This window comes from Catharus ustulatus, chromosome 25 (assembly GCF_009819885.2).
Source record: "Catharus ustulatus isolate bCatUst1 chromosome 25, bCatUst1.pri.v2, whole genome shotgun sequence".
In the NCBI taxonomy this organism is placed as follows: Eukaryota; Metazoa; Chordata; class Aves; order Passeriformes; family Turdidae; genus Catharus; species Catharus ustulatus.
In genome coordinates, this window is record NC_046245.1 from 4,070,833 (window position 1) to 4,096,900 (window position 26,068).

Here is a 26,068-nt window from a genome sequence, read left to right on the forward strand (position 1 = left end):
CTGGGGGGTGGGGAAAAAAAGCATAAGGACAAACCTCCCAACCTGGAAAAACAGCTGAGACCCCCAAAGAGCATCCCCCAGGCAGGTATTTCCAAATTGTGGACTGCTGGTCCTTCACTGGCTCTCCAGAGAACATGGCATTGATAGAAAGGGGCAGCACCAGTTCTTGGAAACACCAATAATTCCTCAATTTCTTGGGCATCTTCCCCCAAGGAGTTCATACCCATCCTCCCCACAGCCACCCATTTGCTGAGCAGGATCCAGAGAAAGAGTACAGTTTGGTTTTTTTCCTTTTTCTTTCAGTTGTTTATTTTCAAGCTCCAAAAGGGGTATTATTATAGAGACAGGAAAAATAACAACTGGAAAGCTGTTCTCATGGGGTAGTGACAGTGTCCCTTCAGGATGGAGAGGGCTGGTGGCTGAGGAGGCAGCAGCAGCTCCAGTGCAGGGACACGATGCACCCAGGACCCCCTCACCATGGGAAAACTCTCAGTGACAAACCCATGGCACCAGCTCAGACCCAGCCACTTGCTTTCTGAGCCACATGTCAACCTGCTCTTTTATCCCAATAAAAGCAACAAAACTCCCATTTAAAGCTGGGAGCCAAGGGATGGGGTGCAGGCTGTGGGTTGAGCACCTGCAAAGCTGGACAGGCTTTTGCTGTCTAAAGAAACAGGAACCAGCTCCTTCAGAAGGTAAAATCTGCATGTGCCCCCCTCCCCAAACAGTGCTTTAGAGACAAATGATGTCCCTGCACCCCGGGGCTGCAGCAGAGGCCGGGTGGATTCTCATCCTGCAGCCCCTTTGGCCACAGGCAAGGAGTCAGCAGCAGACAAAGCCAATCCCTGTCCCCAGGGCTGTGCTGGGACAAGCAGAGGCAGCACTGCAGTGCACAGAGAGCATGTCCCACATCCCAGCTCCCCTCAGAGGATGCTGTGCTGAGAGTGGACACAAAGGCCAGGCAGCTGGAACAAGCTGTCTACAGAACCCTCCCAGGAGCCACGAGTTCTAATTTATAATATTGTTTTCTTTTTCCTGCTGTTTTAATGGTGTTTGTTCCACGTGTGGTGGTCCCATGGTCCCTGCCACTCCTGCTCTGCCCCCAGTGCACCCAGGGCGGTGGGACGGGGTCGCTTTTCTTTGCGAGGTGCTTTTTGCTTCCACGATCACACAAACTGTAACAAGCTTTACAAGAAAACACTGGCAAGTCCCAAGGTTTGGCAGCAACCTTTTTCAGTGTGGGCTGAGGGCACGAGGCTATGCCATCCCCTCCTCCTCCATCATACGTGTCCTTCAGCCTCTTCACCTTCAGCACCAGGAGCTTTCGGTCCTTTTTCACAAGCCGCCTTCTCCGCTGTTTTTTCCACACCAGTTTTGCTGGCTGCTTCCTACCAAACAGCAAATAAATCACACTGAGCTGGAAATGCGAGAGGGAAGGGGCAGGCAAGTGTCAGGAATGCTGGGAATAGGCACAGGCAGTCCAGCCTGGAAGGGGAGAGGCAAAATTTCCCCCCACAGCTCCCCCGTGCCTGATGGATCCCAGAAACCTTTGGGGTTTTTGAGCTTTCTGTGCCTTCTGGCACTCACCCCCTGTAGAACACTGCTTTTAACCTGAGGCCTTGGAGAAGGCTTCCAAATGTAAATGATGAAGTTATAATCACAAGTGTGTAGTTAAATAGAAGTGTGTGCTTTCACATGTTGAAAAGTTTTAAATTTGAATTTTTATAATAGAGTAATAGGTATGGGACAAAATGGAGGATTTTAGGTAGTAGCTCTTTCAGTGCTCATCTTCCTTCTTCTTCATAGTTTCAAGTACTAAATTCTAGTTAGACAGTTAGTACCACACTAAGAGTCAGGAGAATTTAGTTATTGAGTTAAAAGTATAAATAATATAGGTGTTATTTCTCTATTAAACTGTTTAGCTTTAAGATACCTTGTAACTAACTCAATCTCACTCCATTTTGCTCACTTCTAGCTGGTGGCTAAAAGTGTTGCTGAGCTTTCTGTACTTTTGATAAAATTTAATAAACAACCAAGCCCAAACACAAAAAAATCCATTTCCTTTGTATACTTTTAAATCCTAGCTCTACGTGAAAACAAAAAAGACTCCAGACAAATCACTAATTAAGTAATGCAAAACACCTCCACCGTTACACGTGCCCATCAAACAGTGCAGCTCATTCCAGAGGGTTCCATTTCCTTGACTCAGTGGCTGGCAGAGGTTAAAGATCACCAGCTCAGGCAGCTTTTGGGAAAGGTGTGGGACCCTTGGGAATGGTGTGACCCACCCCACCAGAAGCAGGGTGCCGGCACAGAGTGAGGATGGATGGATGATGGATGGATGGATGATGGATGGATGGGTGGATGATGGATGGATGATGGATGGATGGATGATGGATGGATGACGGATGGATGGATGATGGATGGATGAGGGATGGATGATGGATGGATGGATGGATGGGTGGATGATGGATGGATGGATGATGGATGGATGAGGGATGGATGATGGATGGATGGATGGATGATGGATGGATGATGGATGGATGGATGATGGATGGATGAGGGATGGATGATGGATGGATGGATGGATGGATGGATGGATGGATGGGTGGATGATGGATGGATGATGGATGGATGATGGATGGATGATGGATGGATGGATGATGGATGGATGAGGGATGGATGATGGATGGATGATGGATGGATGGATGGATGATGGATGGGCGATGGATGGATGGATGGATGGGCAAAGAAGAGAGGGATGAGGAGATTAGGCAGCAGTGTCAGAGTGGAGATACAGGACTGAGCCATGGGTGCAGCTCACCAGGAGGGTGCAGGAGAGGAGCACTCAGGCACAGGGAAACTTTGACTGTGACTGTGCCCATCACAGGTGGCCACACAAGCCAAGCTCAGTGCCAGCATGGCCAGGCTGGCCCCGCTCCTTGCCCGAGTCTGTTGCCCCGGCTGCTCCCCAGGGGCTGCACAGTCACTTAATCCACAGCCTCAACCTCCAGACACCACTGCAGAAGAGATTATACTAAAAATGACCCACACAGATGGCTTGCAAAGCTGTGTCCTCTCTCATTACAGTACACTGGGTTTTGTTCAGTGGAATTTTGGATGAGAGCCTGTTCTGAGACAGTGATCCCTCTGCCTGAGCAGAGGAGCAGGTATTGCCTTACCAGCTTCAGGAAATCCATACTATCATGTCTCAAAATACCCCTGCCAGAGATGGAATGACACTTCATTTTACTAGTGACAGGAGTTCATCAACAGTCACTAGCTGGGAGCACCAAAATTAAATACCAATGCCAAGCCTGTTATCAGCCCCCGTCAGCTCACACTGCAAATGCTTTTATTGATGACTGAGCACCTGATGGCAGCCCAGCATCCCTCAGCATAACCCTCACAACACTCACCTTTGCATCCCTCTCTGCAAACTTTGTGAACATGTTGGCATAGATCCTCCGGTCCCTCTCGTTGTGCTCCTTTGTTTTCTTCTGGCACACAGAGATCTGGGATTTTGCTGCTTTGTTCTGTGGATTCACTTCCAGCACTTTTTGAAAGTCACATTTGGCCAGCTCGAACTCGTTCATCAATAACCTGGCTTCACCCCTCCTGTACAAGCCTTTCTCATTGTCCTGGTCCAACCCCAGAGCCTGGAAACACACACAGGTCTCTGTTAACACCTCAGAGCCCTCCCAAGAGATCTCCTACAGCTGAAGCCTCAATAAATCTGTCAAAATTAGGACAAGGTGGCTTCAAATCTCCAGAGCACTTGTATCTTGCTCAACCAAAATTGCCTCATCTCCATCAGCAGTTGGGAGATCATTAGTGTAGTTTTATTATCTTGCCTTGCTTAAAATACCCCTGAGTGTGGCAGTCAGTGTGAGACAAACCCACAGGCAAGAGATCAGGTGTAAAGACTAAATCCAAGCCCTTTTGTCCCTGTTTTAGCAATGATATTGTTTTCCTTTAGTAAAAGCCACATATACACCTCAGGTGTGATTTTCCTTTTAGATTAACACAAATATCCCATATATTTCTCATATACAAGATGCTTAAATCCAAGCCTTTTATAAAAGAATTCAGAGTTTCCTGACAAAGACAAGGTCAAAAATCTTTTAGGGACTGGCAAAGCCCCATCCCACCCCTTGGTGGACTTGGAGATCCACTGAGCTTGCCTGTGTCACACCCAGAGCAGAACTCAGTGCCAGCCCCAGCCTGGGCAGACCCAAACACCCTGCCAAGGTTGTCAGTCTACACAGATCCATTCACACAGATCTGGCTTTGGAAGAAAAGCTGCTGTAAATGCATGCCCAGGTGGATTCTGAACCCCTGAAGGCCCCTGTGGTCCTGCAATCTCTGAGCACTCAGCATCCATGGGACCTGCAGGTGCAGAAGGGATGCCACCATCCCACTGCTGTTTGGAAACTCCTTCTTATATGACAAGGAATTTTTAAAAACCCCACCAAACTCTTGTTCTCCCATTGAGAACATGCAGGAGGAGAGGATGTTCCATCCCCCAGGCTTGTGCTGATGCCTTAGGATTTAGTTTTTATATTTTTCATATATTTGTAATCCTGCAATTCTTTAGTCTATAACTCTAAACTCCACACCCAGTATTAGCTGCTGCTTTCCCATTTTGACAAAACAATTCCTCTCCCAGGAATCAAGGACATCTCACTGCCTTAGGCCCCAAGAGATGGAAACAAAAGTGAGTTGGGGAGAAGCAAACTTGGGGTAAATGACTTCATTATCTGAAGCTGTAATTGGAAGATTAACTTCCAATATGCAAATGGACCAAACCTACAAAAGTGTGAAAACCCATCAGCCATTGTCCATGGGGAGGCTTCATCTCCTTGAAATGTACCTGAAGGCCCTCCAATAAATATAACCACTTTTTATTCCCTTAATTTTCTCTGGGCTGGTTTTAGGCAGCCCATAAAGGCCTCAGTTCCTGGTGACCCAGCTGGGACAGCACCAGTGCAGCTCTACCTTGTCACAGCACTCGACAGCCTTGGTGTACTCCCGCAGCTTCAGGTAGCACATGGCCAGGTTGAGGAAGGCAGCCAGCAGGAAGGACTCAGAGGCTTTGGACTCCTTTTCAGACAAGCCATACTCCATTTCCAGCCAGGACACAATCTTCCCATACTGAATCACTGCCTGCAGGTACTTGCCTTCCTGGAAGGAGCAAAAAGAGGCTCAGTCTGGCCCTGGAGTGTCCTGTGAGCAGGTGACAAGTGTAATGTGGGGTGTTCAATAAATACAGGAAAGGAGGAGGACCCCAACTCCTACAGAGCAGCAGGTTTGGGAAAAGTTGAGTCAGAACAGTGGGGAGCTGGGATTACCAGCTGGGAAGGGGAATGCAAAGCCCCTCAGCACTGGGAAGGGTTTGAGCTGCTGTCCTGCTCTGCAGGGAGCACACAGAGCCAAGGCAATGCTGGGAAAGGATGAGATACCTCAGGGAGCATCAAGGAGGGAGAAAAAGGCAGAGGGAGGGCAGGACTCGCCTTCCCCAGCCCTGCCTGGGGCCACATGGCTTCTCTGACACTGCTGGCTCACAAATTCCATCCCAGCTCCCCTCCTCTGCCTCTGCCACCCCCAAGTTCACAAACCTTGAAGTACATTGTGCCCTTCTCCTTGACCACAGCTGCCTGCTCCAGCTTCTCCTTGGTGTCCATCTCCCACGACTCCTTGGCCTGCAAAGGAACACTTGGAGCACTCCCAGTGGAGCAGAGCAGCCTCCCCTGCCCCAGAAGGACCAGGCCACTCTTGGGGACAGCGTGGTCACACTCAGGGCTCATCAGGGCTGTGCCACAGTGTGGAGACAGCTCCTGCTTTGGCCAGAGAGATGGCACAGACAGGGGACTCAACCAGGGATGTGCAAATCCCATGGACTTCTCCTGCATCCCATCCCCAGCCTTCTCATGGGCACAGCCAAGCTCCACAGGGCTGGCTGGATGCACCAGCTTTTATCTGTGCAGTCCAGGGGTAAAAAAAAAAGGAAAAAAAAAAGAAGAAAAAAAGAAGAAGAAAATAAATGAAGAAAAAAATGAAAGAAAAAGGAGATAAAAAGCAGAAAAAGGAGATAAAATGAGAAAAAAGGAAAAAGGAGAAAATAAGAGAAAAAGGGAGGAAAAAAGAGAAAAAAGAAGAGGGAAAAAAAAGAAAAAGAAAAAATAATATTAAACCATAAAGAAAGTACAAAAGGACAAGGTTAGGAACAAATAAGACACCCAGCCTTGGACCTCAGCCACAAGAATAAAACAAACCAACAGAGAAGAACAAATTAAGAACACGAAGCTCCTCGGTGACGTGTCCACTTCAGCAGGGGTTGGGCTGCAGCCACGCCAGGGACAAAGGCTGGAGGCTACACAGGCCCTGCCATTCCTGTGACCCAGGCAGGGACTGCAGCTCCTCTGCCCTCACCTTCTCAAAGCTCTTCAGGGTCACCTCGTACACCAGCTCGGCGTTCCCCTGGATGCCGTATTTCGGCTTCCCAGCCTCGCCAAAGCCGTACCTGCAGGGCAGGAGGAGGCACTCAGAGAAAGGAGAAAACCTTATTTTCAGCAGGGCTTGCCCATAAATGCAGACCCAGGTTGCCACCCACAGCTTTGTAACATTTTGGGGATAGGGTGATGATACTCTCCTCCCTGTGGATATACAGTGCATTTATTGGGAATTATCCCTTTTGCACCAAAGCCATGGTTGTACACAGGCTTCTCTCCAGCCCTGGGCATTTACAGGGAGACATTTTCATCTCAGACACTGCACTTGGACAAAACCCTTTCACCTGTTTTTTTTAAAGCATCTCAATATTGCTGTTTACATGCCACTGGTCACTCCTGCTGTTCCTGCTGGTGTTCTCTGAGACTCTCCTGGAGGTTCCTATTTTCAGGATCACCACCTTCCACAAGGGCTGGAGGCTGACAGCCACCCAGCATCTCTGTGGAGCTGCTGCTCACCGTGGGCTGAGGTAGAGGATGCAGTGCTCTCCCCTCTGCATCTTCTCCAGGGCCTTGTCAATGCCGATGGGGATGTCGTGGTCCTCCCCTTCGCCCACCACGAATTTCACGTCCTTGCAGTCGAACCTGCGGCCGCCACAGAATCCCTCCAGGTGAACTGCAGAGGGGCAAGAGGGGCAGGATGGCACCCACAATCACCAAAACCTTGGAGAAAAGTGGGCTCCAAAGTGTCTTAGAAAACATTTTATAAAGCATCTCTCCCAAAACTCAGCAGAGCGTGGAAGAGGGAAGACCCAGGGCTGGGGGCAGCCTGGAGGAGAAGAGGGATGGGGAGGGCTTGGGAACATTGCTGAAAAGCAAGGCAGGCATAACCCAGGACCAAACAACAGATAAACATCGTGACTAATATGTTCCCCTCGTACTCAAGTGCACGAGTCAAGTCTTACTGGAACTGGATATTGCTCCTGGCACGGCGCCATGCAGAGTTTATCACGGTGATTACAAATCTTCTATACTGTGCTATACTGCCTTGACTCCTGCCTTGAAAACAAGGCCATGTTCTCCCGACTCTGAGAACTCAAAGTACAAGATAAACTTTTTTATTTTTAATCTTCAACCAGGAGCTGTGCTGTTCCAGCCCCAGACGCTGGCAGAAGCGCAGCCGGAGCGGACACTGGGTACCTGGCACATTCACCACCTGGCACTCCTGGCTGCCTTTCCACAGCAAGATTATTCTTTATTTATTCAAACCTGAAGACGTTCCAGGCTTTGGGGACGCTTTTACAGCCTTTGCATTCTGCTTGCAGGGTAAAAGGCATACACACATGCAGGCAGGCATCAAGTAAAAGCAATTTCACAAGGAACTCCTACATACTGTTAAAAAAAAACAACAACAACAAAAACAAACAACAAAAAAAGCCTTGTAAGAGGAAAAATTCACAACTGTGCCTAAAGGTTTTGCAGCCTGCAAAGACATGAGCTCTACCTTTGCTTGAGGGGAACAGAATGCAACCTGAGATGCTGCAGGGCACTGAGCATCCTGCTGTGGTGGCAGGTGAGGGGCAGGACAAGCTGGGTACCAGAAACAGCCATGAGGGTCTGGGCTCTGCACAGGAAATCTGTGTCCATCCCCTGCCCTTGGACCTACAGAAGTCCTTGGGATGAGAGGCATGGACCAAGCCAGAGCTGGCAGCCCCCATTCCAAGGGCAGGTCCAGCTGCCATAAGAGAACCCAAGGATGGGCTCCTTACTGCAGGGGCAGGACACCAGGCTCAGCCTTGTCACCCCACTCTTGCCACCAAAGCAATGCTGGGACTCAAGCAGAGGATGCTCAGGTGCTTGCCAGCTCCCTGGACACATCCTGCATCCATCACTGGTGCACAGTGACCACAGCAGCCAGGCTGCTGTGAGCTCACCCGGGTTGGGATGAGGACAAAAAGCAAATCCAGCTCCTCCAGCGACAACCTCTGCTTTTACACTACCCAAAACCAAGCTGGCTGATTTTTTAGCCACAGAAAATTTGGAAAATTCTGCCTAAAATACAGATAACCCAGTACCCCACAGCACTGTGCACGTCCCTGCACGTTCCTGGCGAGCACAGATCCACACCCCTGACCCCAAAAGCAGCACTACAGCTCCCCCAGGTCCCACATCCCCTGTGAGATGCAGCAGTGATGGGAAGATCCACTTTAAAACAGGATGCACAAGGGGATGTTGTGATCTTTGCTTCCAAGGAAAGCTCTGCCCTGTTTTAATTGTGCAGAAAACACACTGAGCACAGGGGGGAAAATCTCCGCTCGGGTTTCCAGGAGTGGGTCAGCTGGTTCAGCCGCTCTTGGATTACAGAGAAAAAAAGTCACTGAAGGAACATCACTCCGGTTGCAGCTCTGACTTATTGTTCTCTCAGTGCCTGCAGCGATTTTGTTTTTGAAGAGCTGAGAACAGAGTGTACTGAGTGCGGCTGGCACACGAACTTGATGTGCTGACAGCAATTTGTACTCAGATTAAAAACGGAGAAGGAGGAGGGGTGGGGGGGGAAAGGATGTAACAAAAGCTGGAATGCCAGATTTCAACTGCAGCACAGGTTTTAGGGAGCAGAACTGGGATTTAAGGTCTGTAAAACTTCAAGTCTATAAAAACCCAGAGGTACTTGCTCCTGGAAGCGTGGTTTCTTCCAGCCTAATTCCAGCACCTCCCAAAACACACAGCTGAGGTGAACCATCACAGCCCTGCCCCAGGGAGGACTGCTGTGTCCTCACAGCACAGTGACCACCACTCAGACAGTAGAATCTGAGTCAAAATCTCATTTTCCCCTAAAGGAGAGTCTCATTAGAGGAACCAGCCACTTAAAGCCACAAGCTTTCTAAGCTCTCACAGCTCAGATTCAATTTCTCATTTGCTAAAAGGGCTTTAGGATCTTTGTGTACAGGAGCTCTTTGTGTGTCTGAGCAGTTCTTGGGAAGGGAAAAACCCCAACCTCAGTCTGCCTTCCCCTGTCCAGCCCCATGAAATGTCTGCTCCAGAAATGGGACCAGAAGAGGGAGAGCCCAGTGGGATGTGAGCTCCTCATCCTCCTGTGTCAGCTGAGACCACCCCAGCCTCAGCAAACCCCTTATAACAATTTCCTTCCCCCTGTGGCCATAAGGGAAGGGAAAAGCCCCATTCTGTAAGAGATGTGATGAGACCCCCCAAAAATACCAACAACATTGCAATGAGGAGGCCACAGAAACTGCTGAGTGTCCAAAATATTTAACAAGTGTCAAGGGAGGAAGGGCTGGCACCTGATGTTTGGGGGCAAGGCAGAGGCAGGGGTGTTGGTAAATGGCACATCCCAGAGCACCCTGGACACTGCAGAAAGGTCAGGGGAGACCACAGAGCCCTGAAACCCCACAGGGGGGTTTGCTTCTTCCATCCTTCCCCCAGCCACTGCCTGAGCAGCTCCAGGGTTTTCCTGGGCTGCTGGTTTTCCCCCCAGCCCTGCAGGGCAGCAGCTCTGGCAGCCACCACGGGGCAGCCTAAGGAGAGCTCAGAACAGCATCCCCAGCTGCTCTCCATCCCATCTGGCTCTGGATGGATGTAACTGCATCCCACCAGGATCCACGGCCCCTTCAGCTGTGCACTGCCTGCAGCTCCTTGCCAGGGATCAGTTCAGGACAGGCTGAGCCCTCCAGCTGTCCCACAAGGGCCCAGCACTCACTCTCCACAGTAGCACCTTCATTAGGGTTGGAATAACCTTCTCCCTTCCTCTTGATCCTCCGGATTATTCCTCCATCCTCAAACAAGTCCTCGCCTTTGAAGTCAAGCAGCTCAACCTAAAAAATAGAAAAGAAAAAGTGGGCAGAGCATAGGGAGGGGGAAAGGAGAAGAGAAAAACAACAGAGAGCCACAAAGCAGCAGTTCATCCCCTGGCTGGAGAACCAAGCCAGCTAATTCTCCATTCAGCTGACGAGCAGAAGTTGCCCATAAAACCCAGATCCAAACCACAGAATAATACAGGAGATTTATTAGAAACTGGGACACATCCAGTACCTGAAGCATTACACAAAGTAACAGCAAAAATAAGTTTATTGAACCTGTAAGGGTACAGCACAGCTGCTGCTGGAAGATGCTGTGAAAGTCCCATAGCGTGGGCAGGAGCTTCCCAATCCTCTGATGGGACCAGCTCTGACCCTCAGCTTAGTCCACACTCAACTTGGAAGGCCTGAGCCTTAATTTAGGACAGACTCTCTCCTCCTCCTGTGTCCCAAGGAGCCCTGCCCAGGGAGCCCTCTGTGCCAAAAATTTAACTTTCCTGCCACCCCTCAGCACTAATGGTTTCTTAGCACCTGGAGGCATTTCCCAGCTGCTTTCTCCTTCCCATGTGCGTGCTGAAACCAGGTATGTGCCCACTCCCTGCCCTGGCACCAGGACTAAGCTGGAGTTTCAGTCCAAGCCTTCCAGCTCAGACACACATTTCTGAGAAAGCCCTGGCAGCAGTTCCTGGAGCAGAGGGACACATTTCAGGAATCCAAGCTGGGGTGGTTTTTTGTTGCTGTTGTTGTGGATTCTATTGTTGTTTGGGCTTTGGTTATTATTATTAATATTAATTTTTAAATTTTTATTTCTGAGCTAGCTAGCAAGGCAAAAAGGGAGCAAGCTTGCTCATCCCCACACCAGCTCACCAGCATTACTTGCCTCGAAAAAGAGGGTGGCATTGGAGGGGATTTTGGGGGCACTGCCAGCAGAGCCGTACGCGTACTCAGGTTTGCAGAGCAAGTAGCAGATCTCTCCCTTCTTCATGGTGGCCACCCCAATGTCCCATGCCTTGATTACCTGACCTAGGAGAAAGGCAGATGTCAGGCAGGAGGGAGCAACCAGTAGGAAAAAAACCCAGCCTGGGTGAGGCAAGGATGGCACCAAAAAACCCCTCATTCACAAGTCACTTAAAGCAGGGATGACCTGTCCAGATGAACCTCCTGGCCCAGGGTGATCCCACCCTCACCAAGCCATGGATGGGCACCCCTGGAGCAGCTCACACTGGCCCAGGGTGATCCCACCTGCACCAAGCCATGGATGGGCACTCCTGGAGAGCTCACCCTGACCCAGGGTGATCCCACCAAGCCATGGATGGGCACCCCTGGAGCACTCACCCTGACCCAGGGTGATCCCACCCTGCACCAAGCCATGGATGGGCACTCCTGGAGCACTCACTCATTCCCAGGGTGATCCCACCTGCACCAAGCCATGGATGGGCACCCCTGGAACAGCTCACCCTTGCCCAGGCTGAAGATGAAGGGCTCGTTCCGATCGCGGCTGGAGTCAAACTTTTTCCCGTTGGCCAGTTTGCCTTTGTAGTGCACATAAACCTTGTCTCCAATCATGGGAGACTCATCCTCACTCCCAGGTCGCTTAATGATCTGAGAGAGAGAAACCACCCATGAGCTGGGGCCATGGGATAGCAAAGGATGCATATGGAGGGGTGAGAGATACACACACACACGCATTTAAATAAAAAAAAATATATACACATGCATACCCACCCCAGTGCTGCTCTAAATAACAGGAAGGCTCAGGGTGGAGCTATTCAGTTTGCCCCTCATTTTGCCCTTCACCAGCTCCTAAAAACAAATCTCAAGCTGGAGCCACAGCAATGGAGCTGGACAGGGCTGGGAGCAGAAACCAGTCCACACTGGGTGGATAAACACCATGGCTCCAAACCTGCAGTGAATGCAGCTCCTCTCGCTCTCTGTCCGTACACATTTTACTCACAGGGGTGTGTCAGCTCACTACTCACTCCTTGTCAACACTTTTTTCTGAACGCTGCAGCCGGGAACAAGCAGTTCTCGAGCTGAGGATGGAGCAGGGGAGGATGCTATTCTTGGAGGAAAGGTCCTATTCAAGTGGAGAAGTGTAAGTGGAGGAGCAGAACTATCCAGAAACAGCCCTGAATATGAAAAAGGGGCTGTGGAGCAGACTGGATGACCTCAGTAATGTGCTCTTTCTAATGTTCGTGAGTCACACACAGAAATGCTTTGTGGATTTACAGCTAATAATCTGATTAGGAACACAATAGCAGTGAAATTTATGGAGCAGCCTGGGCCCACCATCCTCAACCACCACTCCATCCTCCTTTACTCCAAGCAGTGCTCACCCCCTTTGCCTTTGAAATGAAAGAATTCAATCCTGCAGCCCTGGAACTGAGGGCTGGGGAGGTGCCCATGCCCCAAAAAGTGATGGATCTTGGCAGATCCTCCTCACCTTCAGAACCCCTCGGTCCTTGGATGGTGTGATGTCCTCCCCTCGCTCAGCCAGGGCTGCTGCCTGCACCTCCCCTTCACTCTTGGTGGCCTCATCAGTGGTCATGGTCTGCTTGGACCTGGGGGGACACAGCACCAACCCTGTCAGCTCCAGACCACGGGAGGTGGTGGGACAGGAAAGGTTTGTCACCCTGCATGGAAAGGTAATGCACAAGCAAGCATTTTCCCCCAAAATTAAAGCAAACACAACACCAAAAGAATCCCAGCTATTTGGGTGGATAAAGAGAAAACTCACAGCAAGAATCTAAGGAGCTGGGGGATTTTGGGGCAAACTGCTGGAGCACTGTGCTCCCAAATGTCACCACATAAGCAGCCAAGGTGCCAGAAAAGCCACGTTTTCCATTGAACACAGACTTTTTCCAATGGTTCCTGGTGAAAAAAAAAAAGAATTGCCTACAGTTTCAAAAACATATTTCCTGATTATTTCCTTCAGACCATGGGGCTATTTTGGTAGCTGCACTGCTGGGCGACACATCATCAAGGAAACATGTGACGGAGAATTAGAAAACGATGGGTTTTTTAAGACATAAACCAGATCTATTAAAGCCACTCTAATTGCGAAACTTTCCCACAGTCTTCAGCATGGAAGCTGATGTTAACCAGCAGGAGAAATCATTCGTTTGGGGGATTCAAAAAGAGCAAAGAAAGGATGTTTTCAGCTCCGAGGACAGATAAGTCCTGCTGTAAGAATTGCTTTCCTCGCACCCGGGTGGAAAGGGAAGGACTAGAGCCCGGCCCCCCCAGCACAGGAAGCCACCGAGACACAAAGAGCCCTGAAATGGAAGAAGCAAAGAGAAAAATAAGGGAACTACTTGTTGCAAGGCTCAATTATCACAGTCTTTGGGGTGATATTTAATGGGATTCTGTGTCTGCTCCCTTTCCTCCGCGCTGCTGGGGTTTTAGATGGGAACATCTTAAAAGCAAAGCATTTAAAAAGCAAAGCAACATGTGGTGAGACCCATTATCTCACAGGTATTTATTGGAAAATGTGCCATGGGTTACTTTGGAAGAGATATTTGATGATGTGGCTGGTGATGCGCTGGTTACCCAAAAGGGTGATGGGAACATTTGGGTGAGTTTGGACACAGCCCTGAGAAACCCATTCCATGATTGACTGATTTGGGTGCTGGGATGATCCTCAAGCCACCACAGCTTTCCTCTTGGAGAGGAGTGAGGAGGTGGTGGTGCCCATCCCAGCACACGGCATCAGGAGATGTGATTCAGTTGGAGCAGTGCTCCTGTACAAGGTGCAGTTTCCCTCTAAAAGTCCAGTGGTGATGTGGAGAAATCCCGTTTCCCTCTGGAGTCCAGTGGAGAAAGGGGCTCCCTTAGTGTCCCAAAACTTCTGTTTTTATCTTGGTAAGAAATGTTGGGCTCTTCCCCCTGGCTGGAGCAACTCCCAATGGGATGCAGTAATTTTATCAGTCCCACAGTGGGACTCAATGGCCATGAGCAGAAAATGACTGGCTGGAGGAAGGATGACACCAGCTCAGGGCTTCCCAGCACAGACACATCATCCATAACCCACCCATAAGGACCAGGAGAAACCCAAAAACCAGAGAAGCTTCCCCAAGAACCGCCAGAACCTCCCCAGCTCCACCAAGCAGCCACCGCTGGGATGCAGGAGCCGGACAGGGAGGCGCTGGCTCCGGCTCTCCGCTTGCTAAATCCCACCAAGAGACATCTAAAAATACACCCTACGCATCCTTCTCATTATTTTTCTACGTAAGCAATTAGAGGAGTCATCCAGGGAAGCTGGCCAAGGCGGGCGGGAGGGGAGACGCTCTGCGTCAGCAGCAGTGGGAGGGATGGAGCCCACAAGCCCCAGCATTCAGATGTGGCCCACGTTATGAAAGAGCTCACGACTTCTCCGGCCAGCAAAAACAGCTCCAACTAGGTTAGAGAAAAGAGTGCACTGCTCCCACTTATCTCCCATTTGGAGCGACAGGAGGAGGCTGGCCACGGGCCAAAATCCCAATTAATTTGAAACAAACAGTTGTAGGGGAAAAAAATAAAAAATATCTGCTACTCCCTGAGGTTTAAATAGTGAGCAGGCAGGGATGTCACTGAGCACAGCAAGCTTGCTGCTGGTGTCAGAGCCTGCACCTTCTTGTTTGTATACTCTGCATACAGGGAAGCATTAATTAATTACTCTGTGCAAAGCCCCTGGGTGTTTCTGACACCCCAAGCAGATTCTGCTTTCCTATTGCTGCTACTACCCACAAGATTCGTGTTGTAAGTCTGTAAATGAAGCCAGGACAAACCATCCTCCCTCCTCTGGACATCCACACTGCTCCATTTCCCTGGGATATAAACATGGATGGGTCAGAGAAGCACAGAAATAAATAAAACCAAGCCTTTTCGTTTTACAATTCCCTCTCCACGCAGGTGTTGCTGTCTCCCAGCACTGAGAAATAGGTGAAAATTCAGAGGGGAGAATGGGATGCAGATGTGTGACCCTGGGCTGAGGACAGACAGGTATCACACATGCTAGGGTTTCACCAAGCACACGATCCCCAGCCACGTTTCCTAGAAATCGGCATACCGGGAATTTGCCAGCTCCAAATGGAAACTTCATGTTGCAGATCCCTCCCAGAGGCTCGCAGGAGGGGAAAGGGACGGGGAACAGCAAGGCTGGGAAAGGTTTTGAGGGGTCTCACCTTGCCACCATGCAATCCTTGGAGGTTTGAAGGTGCAGGGAGAGTCCAGGCCCAGAGATACAGCAGGGAAATATCTGGTAGATAGAGCAGGGGACAAAAAGAAAAAAAATATTAAAAAAACACATGTGTTTTATTCTGAAACAGGATTTCAGAAGAAGGGAGAACAGAGCACTTTTGAGCCACAGATCATGCTCCATCATGGTCAGAGAGGGGAGATGAAGACTGCGGCCAAAACCTATTTTGACTTGCTGTTTCCACAAAACTCATCTTACCATCAGCTTTGGAAAAAATAAATCAAGGTTATATCCTGTCCAATTGTTTCACTGAGATTAAAATTAACAGGTTGAAAAAATCAGAGTTTGCTACTCTGGGGTTTGTTTTTTAAGACCCACTTAGCACAAAGCACTTTCACTTCCACGGCACCACAACAGCCCTAAAAGCTCCGGATTGCAACACAGGAGGGAGTTTCTTGAAAATGCAAAGGTCAGGCTTAAAAACAACAAATCTGAAAGCACAGCAGAGGGATGTGGGGCCCTGGATCCTGGTGATCACAGCCCCAAATCCCAGCCCCTTGAGCTGGATAGAAGCACATGCATCCTCCAGCCCCAGCACACACTGATAACGAATAATAACACAATTAGTGCAGCAGCTGACTCTCTCCACTGTCCCACAGTGGATTGCTTCCCCTTCCATCACAAAAACTACTTTTTCTAATAAAATCCCCTCTTGCTGAGCAAGCTGTGCCTGTGCAGCAGGAGAGGGAAGGCCAGAGCAGTGATTTCTCCTGGATGAGGGTGTTTTAAGGCACTTCAGGGCCAGCCTGCTGAGCAGAGACCAAGGAAGGTGATGGCAGTGAGTTAAAATCGGGATTTCTAACAAAATTTGACCTTCCTAAAATGGACAAGCAGCTCCACATAATCCTCAGCTGTATAAGAACATACCCAGACACTGAGTGCAGTTTCTCACCCTCATACATCACAGTTAATTAATATCTTTTCATTTTATTTTATTTTATTTTTTTAAATCCTGGCCACTTGGCTTTCTCCCCCTCCTTCAAAATAAACAGGGAAGCCATAATATTGAAACTATTGTTCACCAGCTAAGACCTCCCATGGATCAATTTACGTCCCAGCGTGCACGTTGTGCAAGCGGCCAACACCCCGGCATGGCAACTTCCACTCAAACAAAAAACCAAAATGCAAACAGAGCTGCACCTGGAGAATCCCCCCTGGTTCACCAGGGAGCAAAGCACAATGCTGGTCTCCTTTATCCATGGCCAGTCCTGCTCCAGGGGGCACAGGTGGAGACTCCTGGTACCAACCAGTGCCACCCACGCTTGGGGACATCCAGAGAGGGACACAGCCCCCAGCCACCTCCCAAATCAGGAGGAGGTATCTGCCTGTTACCAGAAAAGCAGCCACAGGGGAAGGTTTTAAAACAATTAAGGGGATAATGAGGAGGAAAAAAAACTACATTGTGCAGCTCATTTAAATATTCCTATCATCATTCTTCCCTTCATCATTCTGCCTAGATAATATTTTTAAGCTTTTGAAATGGTTTTATTTAAGGTTCAAGTCATAACTAATTTATTGGTTTTTTTAATATGTGGAATAAGAGGCTGTTCCTCAGCTGCAGAGAGAACAAGTGAGCAGGATGGGTCACTAACCCTGCCAGAACAAATATCTCAGGCAGAAGCAAGATGGGTTCAGTGTCTCTGCATCCCCTGGAGTGAGGTGCAGGCCCGTGCCAGCAACACACAAAAGACTTTCAGAGGGTTTTATCACCCCAGTTTACAATATAAACCCATTAAAAATAATCTGGCTCTTCTGCTGGTTTTCTAGCAAGGAAATGCTCGCTTGGTGGCTTTCCCAGGTCACTTCAAAATTAAAAAAAAAATAAAAATCAGAGGGATAGAGCTCTGAATTCTATTGTGAGCAGGCTGTGGTCCATCTCCTCCAGAGTGGTACCAGAGACACAACACCCTCCACTTTCATGTGAAAGGGAATTAAGGAAAAAAAAAAAAAAACAAAACAGCATTTTTTTTCTCCTCCCTTATTTTGAAGGACAAAGTTTTATCAGGGAAAGCAAAATCCACAGACATTCATGGGTAGCTGCTGTCCCCAGGGGAGGATGAGGCTGAGGATTTTACACAGGGGTGTTCTGCTGCTCCTTCCCTCCTGCCCCCAAAGCCACCCCTGGCCCCAGCAAGGATTTCAGCTCCTTCCACCATAAAAATCACAGCAAGTCTCTACCACAAGAACAGATCCTCAAAACACTGGAAGAAACAGGAATGCCCAAGGTCTTTGCTCTGCATCAGCAGGAAGAGTCACCAGCCTGCACCCACCCTGCCCCTGAGAGGTGACACAGCTTTTGATGATGGCTAAAACAAAATAATCAAAGAAATGTAGTAATAATGAATGTATAAACAGCTGTTCTACACCAGTCTCAGCTTCTGGGAGATGCCTGGCAGGGAGGCCAAGCATCCTAAGAAGCTCAGAGGTCGTAATATAGAGACATGTAACAGTGGGGAAGGCAACTTCCTAAAGCTTTCATAAATTGGGATTATGTAACTGGACAGGAAAAAATATAATAATATAGCCAAGCAGGTTATATAAACCATCTGTAAAATGTGAGAAAGTACTTGACATCCCACTACCCACTCCTTGGCACCCTCTCACTGGGTTTTCTGCCACCAAAAAATGAGCAGGCTCCTTTCAGTCCTGTCTTCTCCCCTGGTCAAAACAACCAGGGACAACAGACCAGCTGAGCTGTTTGGAATGAAATATTCCACCTCTGGCTGTTAAATGTGAAGTTTCCCTTCCCATACAGCACACCAAGTGAAGTCCAAGCCCTCCACAGGCGACTCAGAGCAGCCTCCTGGCAGCAGCTACACCAGTGCTGAGCAAATTGCATTTCAAGTGACAGCTTGGGGGGGACTAAAATAAATAGAAAATGAGAATAAACAAGAAACTCCTTGTTTGCCAATTCTGTTTTAATTTAGCTTTTTCTCCGGAATAAATGTGGCAATCAAACTTGGATTTATTTAAATTTTTTTTTGTTTGTTTGTTTCTAAAAGCATCTCACTGCTCACAAGAGATTTGGGGTTTTCTCCAAGCAACTTGCAGCCAGGCCTGGCAGTGGGAATGCTGTGTTTGATGATTTATCCCCACACACCAGGGCTCAGCAGCACCTGGAGCATCCCAGAGCTGAATCCTGAGGGGGAATCCCCAGCTCAGCAGCCCTGGCACACAGAAATAACTCAGCACCCAGGACCATCTGCACCAGGGGCCTGTAAATGCCAAATTATTTTGGGCAAACGGCAATTCCCAGTGAAGCACCAGCCTGCTGCAGTGCCAAGTGAGGATTTCTTGGAGAAGCATCACAAACTGCAGGAGGGGACAGGGGTGGCACTGCCATGCTGGGGACGCTGTGAGGAGCTCTGGGAACAGCCAGAGCCTGCAGCACCCTGAGAACAGGCACAGACACACACAGGGACACAGTGCTGGGGAGGGGAGGGGGGCTGCAGCCCACCTGGGCTCCTTTTTGGGATGTGTCACACCCCAGGAATGATGCTCTGTGCCAGGCAGTGCCTCCCAGGGCTCATTTTATTCAGTGGTTAAATTTAATGTAAATCAAAAGGTACTCGAAATGAGAATATTTTTCCATCTAAGAGCAATAGTGCTGTTTACAAAGATGGGACACTGCAGGTAGATGATTTAACTGCAGTCCCTCACCCTCCCAGCTCTTCACTTCTGACAGTTACTTTACTATTATTTTCCTAATTTTCCAACGCACTTGCTTGCAAAATCAGAAATCCTTACTAATCACAATTACTGGTTATGGAAAAAGCCTGTCAGCTCCATGACAAACAAGTTACATGAACAACTTGTACGTTAGAGCACTCAGGGCCACTTCTTTACACCCACAAGCACGGAGCATTAAAATAAAAAAAAATCCTTTCTAAGTAATATCTATTTCCCTGTTATGTGCACAAGATCAGTAGGAGCTTCACAGCTCCCTCAAGGGGCTGCAAAAACTTCTTATAAATTCATGCAATCAAGAGTGACTATAAAATAAAATTGATATAAAATAATATAAAATGAGAAATAACTGAGGACAAGCTATTTTTCAAACCATTTACAAAATATTTTTCCCCTGAGCCAGTCTGGGAGCTGCAGCCAGCCTTGGTGTCAAGCATCTCAAACCTTCCAGCAAACTTTCTCCTTCTGCAAGCAGGTAATTAATTAAAACACACGTAACTACACAGCAGTGAGGTTCCTGAGGGATGCAGTTTGCTTTTTACTCAGGAATTGTCCTTATTTTTTTGGCTCATCCTAGCAGGAAGGTGCTGGGAAAGGACCTGAGCACGACTGAAGTGTGTGCTAGCCCTAGGAAGATGAGGTTATTTGCATTTATTTTTTAAAAATAAACAAACAAGATAAGATAATTGCATGAGCAATCATCCTTGCAGACATCTCTGTTCTGAGCAGGATGGGCACCAGGAGCAGCCCAACCTTCCCCTCTGGACCCCTCCATCCCCCAGAGCCACCAGTGAGGCCATGTGCTATCACCCCTCCCTGGGCACTCCAGCAGAGGAGAAAACTTCTTCCCTGCCTCCCCAGAAATCTGTTGAGGACTTTTTTCCCTGCCACCACACATTTTCCCCAGCACAAACCTCACCTCCATCACTCAAACCCTCAGAAAATCCTTGGCTACTCCTTGCTGCACCCACAGTGAGCAGTGCCATGAGTCCCAGCTCCATCACAGCCCTGCCTTGTCCTCCTGCACCCCTCAGGAGGTGCAGACCACGCTGGGGATGGGGACCAGCACCCCTTAGAGGACCAGCAGCACACCCAGGACCCCTCCATCCCATCCCTGTGCTCAAAACTCCTGCACCATTTGGAGCCCCATGCTCCTGGTTGATCCCCTGCAGGTTGTGGACATTGTCAGGGATGTTTCTGTCCCCTCCCCAGAAATGCTGTCCCATTTCCAGAGTACCAGGCTGGAAATAAAACCCAAGTATCTCTGAGTTGCAGCACTGCCACCCACAGCACCTTTGGAAGGACAGCCCATAAAATCCAGCCAAAGGCTCTGCCAGATGCATTTAATGATTTTCTTCTCCCCAGCTCTTCAACGGGACAGGGGAGGAGGCAGGAGGGAGGCAGGAGGGAGACAGGAGGGAGGCAGGAGGGAGACAGGAGGGAGGCAGCTTTCTCATGTTTTAAAGGAAAGAACAATTTGTGATTTCAACTTTTTCTAACTTTTAATGCCAGTTCCCAGGTTGGCTTCGATATCCCAGTGATGTCCTCATGTCCACCTCTGGTTTAAGAGCTTGTTAGGGTGAGACACTATTTAAACTCTGTCTTTAAAAACATAAAGTATCAGCTCCTGGCTTTTTTTTTTTTCCATTATAATTTATTTTTAAGGGTACTTTTATTATTTGCACCGGTGGGGACAGAAACACGGCTGGAGCCTCAGCTGGAAGCTGCAGCCTGGGGACACACCGATGACAGACACATCCCTCCCCAGTTCCTACAGCCCAGAGTTTCCTGGGAAGAGCAGGCTGACTCCAACGTGCATTTTAAAAACAGAAGCTCTGGAAGAGTTTTTACGCCCTTAGGGGAGAGGAAAATCGCAGAAACTTAAAAAAAAATAATTTAAAAATCACATTTACCTTGTGCAACCACCTCTACCTGCAGCCAAAGCTGTGTGTAGTGATGCACACACCCTGCAGGGTCTCTGGTGCCAAAAGAAACGCTTCGGCTGCGCCCGGAGCCTCGACGGGGAGGTGAAGCCGGGAAAAGAGGAATCCCCTCGGGCGAGCAGCACCCCGGGGTGTTCGGGAACATCCTGGGGTGTTCGGGAGCATCCCGGGGTATTCGGGAGCATCCCGGGGTGTGCCGGAGGGTCCTGGGGTGTGCCAGAGCATCCTGGGGTGTTTGGGAACATCTCGAGGTGTGCCAGAGCATCCTGGGGTGTTCAGGAGCATCCCAGGGTGTTCGGGAACATCCCGGGGTGTGCCGGAGCACCCTGGGGTATTCGGGAGCATCCCGAGGTGTGCCGGAGCATCCTGGGGTGTGCCAGAGCATCCCAGGGTGTTTGGGAACATCCCGAGGTGTGCCGGAGAATCCCGGGGTGTTCGGGAACATCCCGGGGTGTGCCAGAGCATCCTGGGGTGTTCGGGAACATCCTGGGGTGTTCGGGAGCATCCCGGGGTGTTCGGGAACATCCCGGGGTTTGCCGGATCATCCCAGTGCCCCCAGTGCCCCCAGCACCGCCCGGGCACCGCTGCAGGAACTCCTCCCGGCATCGCTGGGGGGGCTCCATGGGGCAGCAACCCCGCTCCTATCCTCACCCCAGAGCACCCCCGGAGGGCTCCGTCCCCTTCCCCAGCCCCACGGCGATGTCCCCACAGGTCCCCGGGCGGGGTCACCAAGCCCCGCGCGCGCCTGTCCCCCAACGCCACAGTGCTCCACGCGCCGCCCTGACCCCCAGCAGTGCCGCAGCCGCACCCCGGGTCCCGCAGCCCCGCACGGGGCACCCCGAGCCCGCGCTCCCACCTGTCGCTGTCGCTGTCGCTGTCGCTGTCGCCGCCGCCGCCGCCCGGCTCCGAGTGGCCCCGCGCGCCCGCCCGGCCGGGCCGCCCCGCCCCGCGCGCCGGCCCCGCCCCGCTCACGTCTGATTGGCTGAGCCGCCTGCCCGTCTAAAGCTCCGCATTCCCATTGGCTGCGGCGGTGGGGATATGCAAATTAGAGCGCTGTGCCCGCGCGCTCGCCCGGGTGGCACCGGCGGGGCCGGGCGGGAGCGGGGACAGGGACAGGGACAGGGGACAGGGACAGGGGACAGCCCGGCCCCGGGAGCTGCCCCGCGGTGTTTGACCCCGTGCCAGGCCCCAGGGGGTCAGCTCCAAGCCCTGCTGCGAGAACACCGCGGTCACACGCAGCGCTCCTCTGCTCCCGGGCTGTCCCCAAGCCCTGGGCTTGGTGCGACCCCCGCAAGGACACCCCGGCCCCGCAAGGACACCCCGGCCCCGCAGCTGTCCCCCAGCTGTGTCCTGGTTCCCCCGTAACTCCCCAGGGGTGGCACAATCCCTCCCAGCTCCTCCGGGTGTTGGAGGAACCGCCGCGCTGAAAAGTGAAAAATTGCCTGCGAGGTGGGGACAGAGATGTGGGTTTGGAGGACACAGCGGCTGCTGGAACACGCAGAAATGTTCCAGTTCGCGGTGAAGGAAATAAGATTTTTGTCAAGAGCTGTCTCAAAATACCCACCCCCCCTTCCCCCCCGAGATTAGAAATCAGTGCTTTTGTGATTAAACACCTCATCACTTCTCATCACTGCAGTGCCTGTGTCAAGAGAAGGAAAAAAATTGGGGGCAGATTTAAATTGGGGTATCTCTGAGTGTTTTTATAAATTGGTCGATTTTTACCGGCTTTGTGTTGTAATGAGTGCCTGCAGCTCCCAACCTGCACCTTCCTTCCCACATGTTGATCCAATAAAACCCTCAGGGCCAGGCTGGAGGCAGCGCTGCGTTGGTGGGTGATTTCTCACAGGTCTGCTCCTTATGCTGAGTTCGATTTCCCTAGCTGCAATTTAGGCACTGATGTCACTCATGAGAAATACGGAGTGAAAGTTAAAGCCCACTTTAGAAAAAAAGGAAAAAAAATGTTTTCATGGCATTTATTTTTTCCCCTCTAAAATAACCCAGGTGAATCTTGCATCTTTGGTTTTAAATATTTCCCTCCCGGCTTTAAATTTCCAAGAGCTTTAAATATTCATTTACAAAACAAAATTAAAATACTGTGAGTTTGCAATACCAGAGAACCCCACAGCATAATTCCTGAGGTAACACCAAAGCCCTAAAAAATCCCACGGGACCAATGGTAGCAATGAGGGCGTTCAGCCTGGTTTGTCCTTGTAATATAAATATATTAAATTTGTTTGTTTGCATAGGAAAAAACAAACCCCCCAAAACAAAAGAGAGGAAAGTATAATTTTTAGAAGATAAAAGACATCTTCTAAATCACTGCTCTGCTGGTGCCAGACCCTTCAGCTCACTCTGCTTTCTTGGGTGGGGAGATGTCCTAAACCTTCCACTCACCCGGTGCTGGGGTCTGCCCCTTTCACCCCCATCCCTGTAACACAACCTGGAGGAAATCTGTTCCATAAATAATCATGTTCTGCTTTGTGACGCCTGCCAGGGGTACTGCTTGTTCCCCCTCGCCCTCCAGCTGGCCGCACATGTCCTGCCCCAACCCTTGGGGAAAGTCTGGAAGCAGGGAGCAAAGCCAAGGAACCTGCCCTGCAGGCTCCCGGGCACCTCGTGTGAGGTGAGAGCAGCGTTCCTGAAAGTGAGAAAACAAAAATTAAAATAAAGCCGGGGATATTTTTATTCATCCTTGTCTTCTGCTAAAAATAACCGGAGTTAATCTGCCTCGAGAGCGTGGGGAGGAGAGGAGTCCCTGCACCTCGGCTGCACATGAAGAGCCACATCAGTGAACCTCCTGCGAGCGGAGGAAGTGGTTTTTCTCTTTTCTCTTGGTTTCCTTTCGTGTGTGACAGCACAAACCGATGGTCCCGGGGCAGGGATCCTCCCCTTCCCGGGGGGGATCGAACCCATCCTTTCCCCCAGAACCCAGATCCCCACTGCCCGTTTTGGGGATCAAATCAGCTTTTCTTGCATCCTGACGATGCTGCGGTGTCACCCGTGGCGTGGCCGCCCCTCCGAGGGCCCCGCTGGCACCGGGGGTGCAGCGAGGCAGGAGCCGGGTGCCGTGGTCGTGGGAAGCTCTGTGTTTACGGGAGGTGCAGCCAGGGGTTGCACAACAGGCGGCAGAGTACAGGAGAACACCGTGTCCTTGCCACCGGCTGTAGGTGCAGCTGAGCTGCCAGCAGGAATGGACGGACTGGGGACACAGGGACACGGGGACCTGGGGGGATGGGGCAGAAGGACGAGACCCCTTGCTTGGCATGAGGACACAGCCCCAGGGATGCAGGGCAGCTCTGGAGCCGCTTTCTGTGTGGAACCCCCCCTGAAATCTTCCTGGGGGAGGCCCGTGGGAGGGATGCTGGGTGTAGTGGTGGAGTGATCGGCCAGACCCAGCCGGGGACAGCTCTCTGAGCCCTCCCGAGGCTGTGACAGCCTCCCCCTCTCTGCCTAGATTCACTGCTCCCACCACGACTTTTTATCAGCGGAGGGGCCAACACATCCCCTGCACATGTGGGGACCCCCAGAGAGGTCCCTGCTCTGTCACAAACCTGATCCTGCCCTATCCTGCAGTGTGGCCAGGATCTTTCCAAGTGCATTTCCAATCCACAAATTACCAGATCGCGGCCCAAACCCTGGCTCTTGTTGCAAAAAAAGCCCCCAAGCCAGCAGACAGGGACACCTCCCTCCAGAGGATTCACTGGGCCTGGATCCATCCCTGAGTTCCCCTCTTCCTCACGCCGCTTCCTTCCAGACACCGGGGACAAGTTTTACCAGATGAAAGGACACAAATATTTTTCCCATTATTATTTCCCTCGTGCGGAAATGGGGAGAATCGCTGCCTTCCCCAGCTGGCAGCGAGCAGCAGAGAGGTGGACAGAGCCCAGGGCTCCCCCAGCCCTGCCGGAGATCCAGCCCCACACCAGTAAGGGCAGGATGCAGCAGCGGGGCCTGAGCAGGGAGGATAAATAAAGTCCGGCTTTGCCGTCCTGGCTTGTGGCCACTTCTAACACAAAGTACATTCCGGTCTGGACGTAACGAACTGTACCAGCCTCCGCCGGGGAGGGAGGATGGCTGCGGGTGGCTGCGGGTGGATGGGGGTGGGTAGGGGTGGGTGGGGGTGGATGGGGGTGGATGGGGTGGATGGGGGTGAATGGGGTGGATGGGGTGGATGGGGATGGATGGGGATGGATGGGGGTGGATGGGGGTGGATGGGGATGGATGGGGGTGGATGGGGATGGATGGGGGTGGATGGGGGTGGATGGGGTGGATGGGGTGGATGGGGTGGATGAGGGTGGGTAGGGGTGGATGGAGTGACTGGGGTGGATGGGGTGACTGGGGTGGATGGGGGTGGATGGGGGTGGATGGAGCTGGATGGGGGTGAATGGGGATGGCTGAGGGTGACTGCGGGTGGATGGGGTGGATGGGGATGGATGGGGTGGATGGGGTGGATGGGGTGGATGGGGGTGGATGGGGGTGGATGGGGTGGATGGGGGTGGATGGGGATGGTTGAGGGTGGCTGCGGGTGGATGGGGTGGATGGGGGTGGATGGAGATGGATGGGGTGGATGGGGTGGATGAGGGTGGATGGGGGTGGATGGGGTGGATGGGGATGGTTGAGGGTGGCTGCGGGTGGATGGGGTGGATGGGGTGGATGGGGGTGGATGGAGATGGATGGGGTGGATGGGGCTCCCCGCCTGCCCCGCTCCAGCTGGGGTGCCAGGGTGGAGGTGCAAGCTGGCACCTCTGCCCTGGGCTGGGGGATCAGTCCCCCGAGGACGTTCAGCTGTGCTGGGGCTGTGCCCTGCCGTGGAGATGCTCCTGCCAGACGGAACTGAGACACAAAAACTCCTGGAGATCCCGCCCGCAATGCTTTCGGGAGCGGAGAATCCCGGGTTGGGGGTACAGCCCGCAGGGATGGACACAGAGTGTGACTCAGGCT

At 51.1% G+C, this 26,068-nt stretch overlaps 1 protein-coding gene across 2 annotated transcripts; it reads right to left on the reverse strand.

Annotated features, from left to right (window-relative positions):
- Nucleotides 1–291: 291 nt before the first annotated feature.
- On the reverse strand, nucleotides 292–22,020 carry FKBP5 (FKBP prolyl isomerase 5). Of its 2 annotated transcripts, XM_033080309.1 has the most exons (12): nucleotides 21,984–22,020; nucleotides 15,424–15,497; nucleotides 12,705–12,822; nucleotides 11,719–11,863; nucleotides 11,142–11,284; nucleotides 10,165–10,279; nucleotides 6,969–7,125; nucleotides 6,433–6,523; nucleotides 5,619–5,702; nucleotides 4,999–5,184; nucleotides 3,420–3,659; nucleotides 292–1,388 (listed from the first exon to the last, which is right to left on the reverse strand). In XM_033080309.1, exons 2-12 carry the CDS (start codon nucleotides 15,432–15,434, stop codon nucleotides 1,281–1,283), a joined length of 1,398 nt encoding a protein of 465 aa, XP_032936200.1. In that variant the 5' UTR covers nucleotides 15,435–15,497; nucleotides 21,984–22,020; the 3' UTR covers nucleotides 292–1,280. The 2 variants fall into 2 exon arrangements, with proteins under 2 accessions (XP_032936200.1, XP_032936201.1); XM_033080310.2 differs by lacking the exons at nucleotides 15,424–15,497; nucleotides 21,984–22,020 and adding an exon at nucleotides 12,999–13,124.
- Between the last annotated feature and the right edge of the window lie 4,048 nt (nucleotides 22,021–26,068).

Coding starts and splice junctions, on each gene's coding strand:
- FKBP5 (XM_033080309.1), bottom strand. Junction 7,126..10,164: donor TGAAGGTGCTACTGTGGAGA/GTGAGTGCTGGG, acceptor GCCCCTCTGCAG/TTCACCTGGAGGGATTCTGT. Junction 5,703..6,432: donor CCCTGAAGAGCTTTGAGAAG/GTGAGGGCAGAG, acceptor GTTCCTTTGCAG/GCCAAGGAGTCGTGGGAGAT.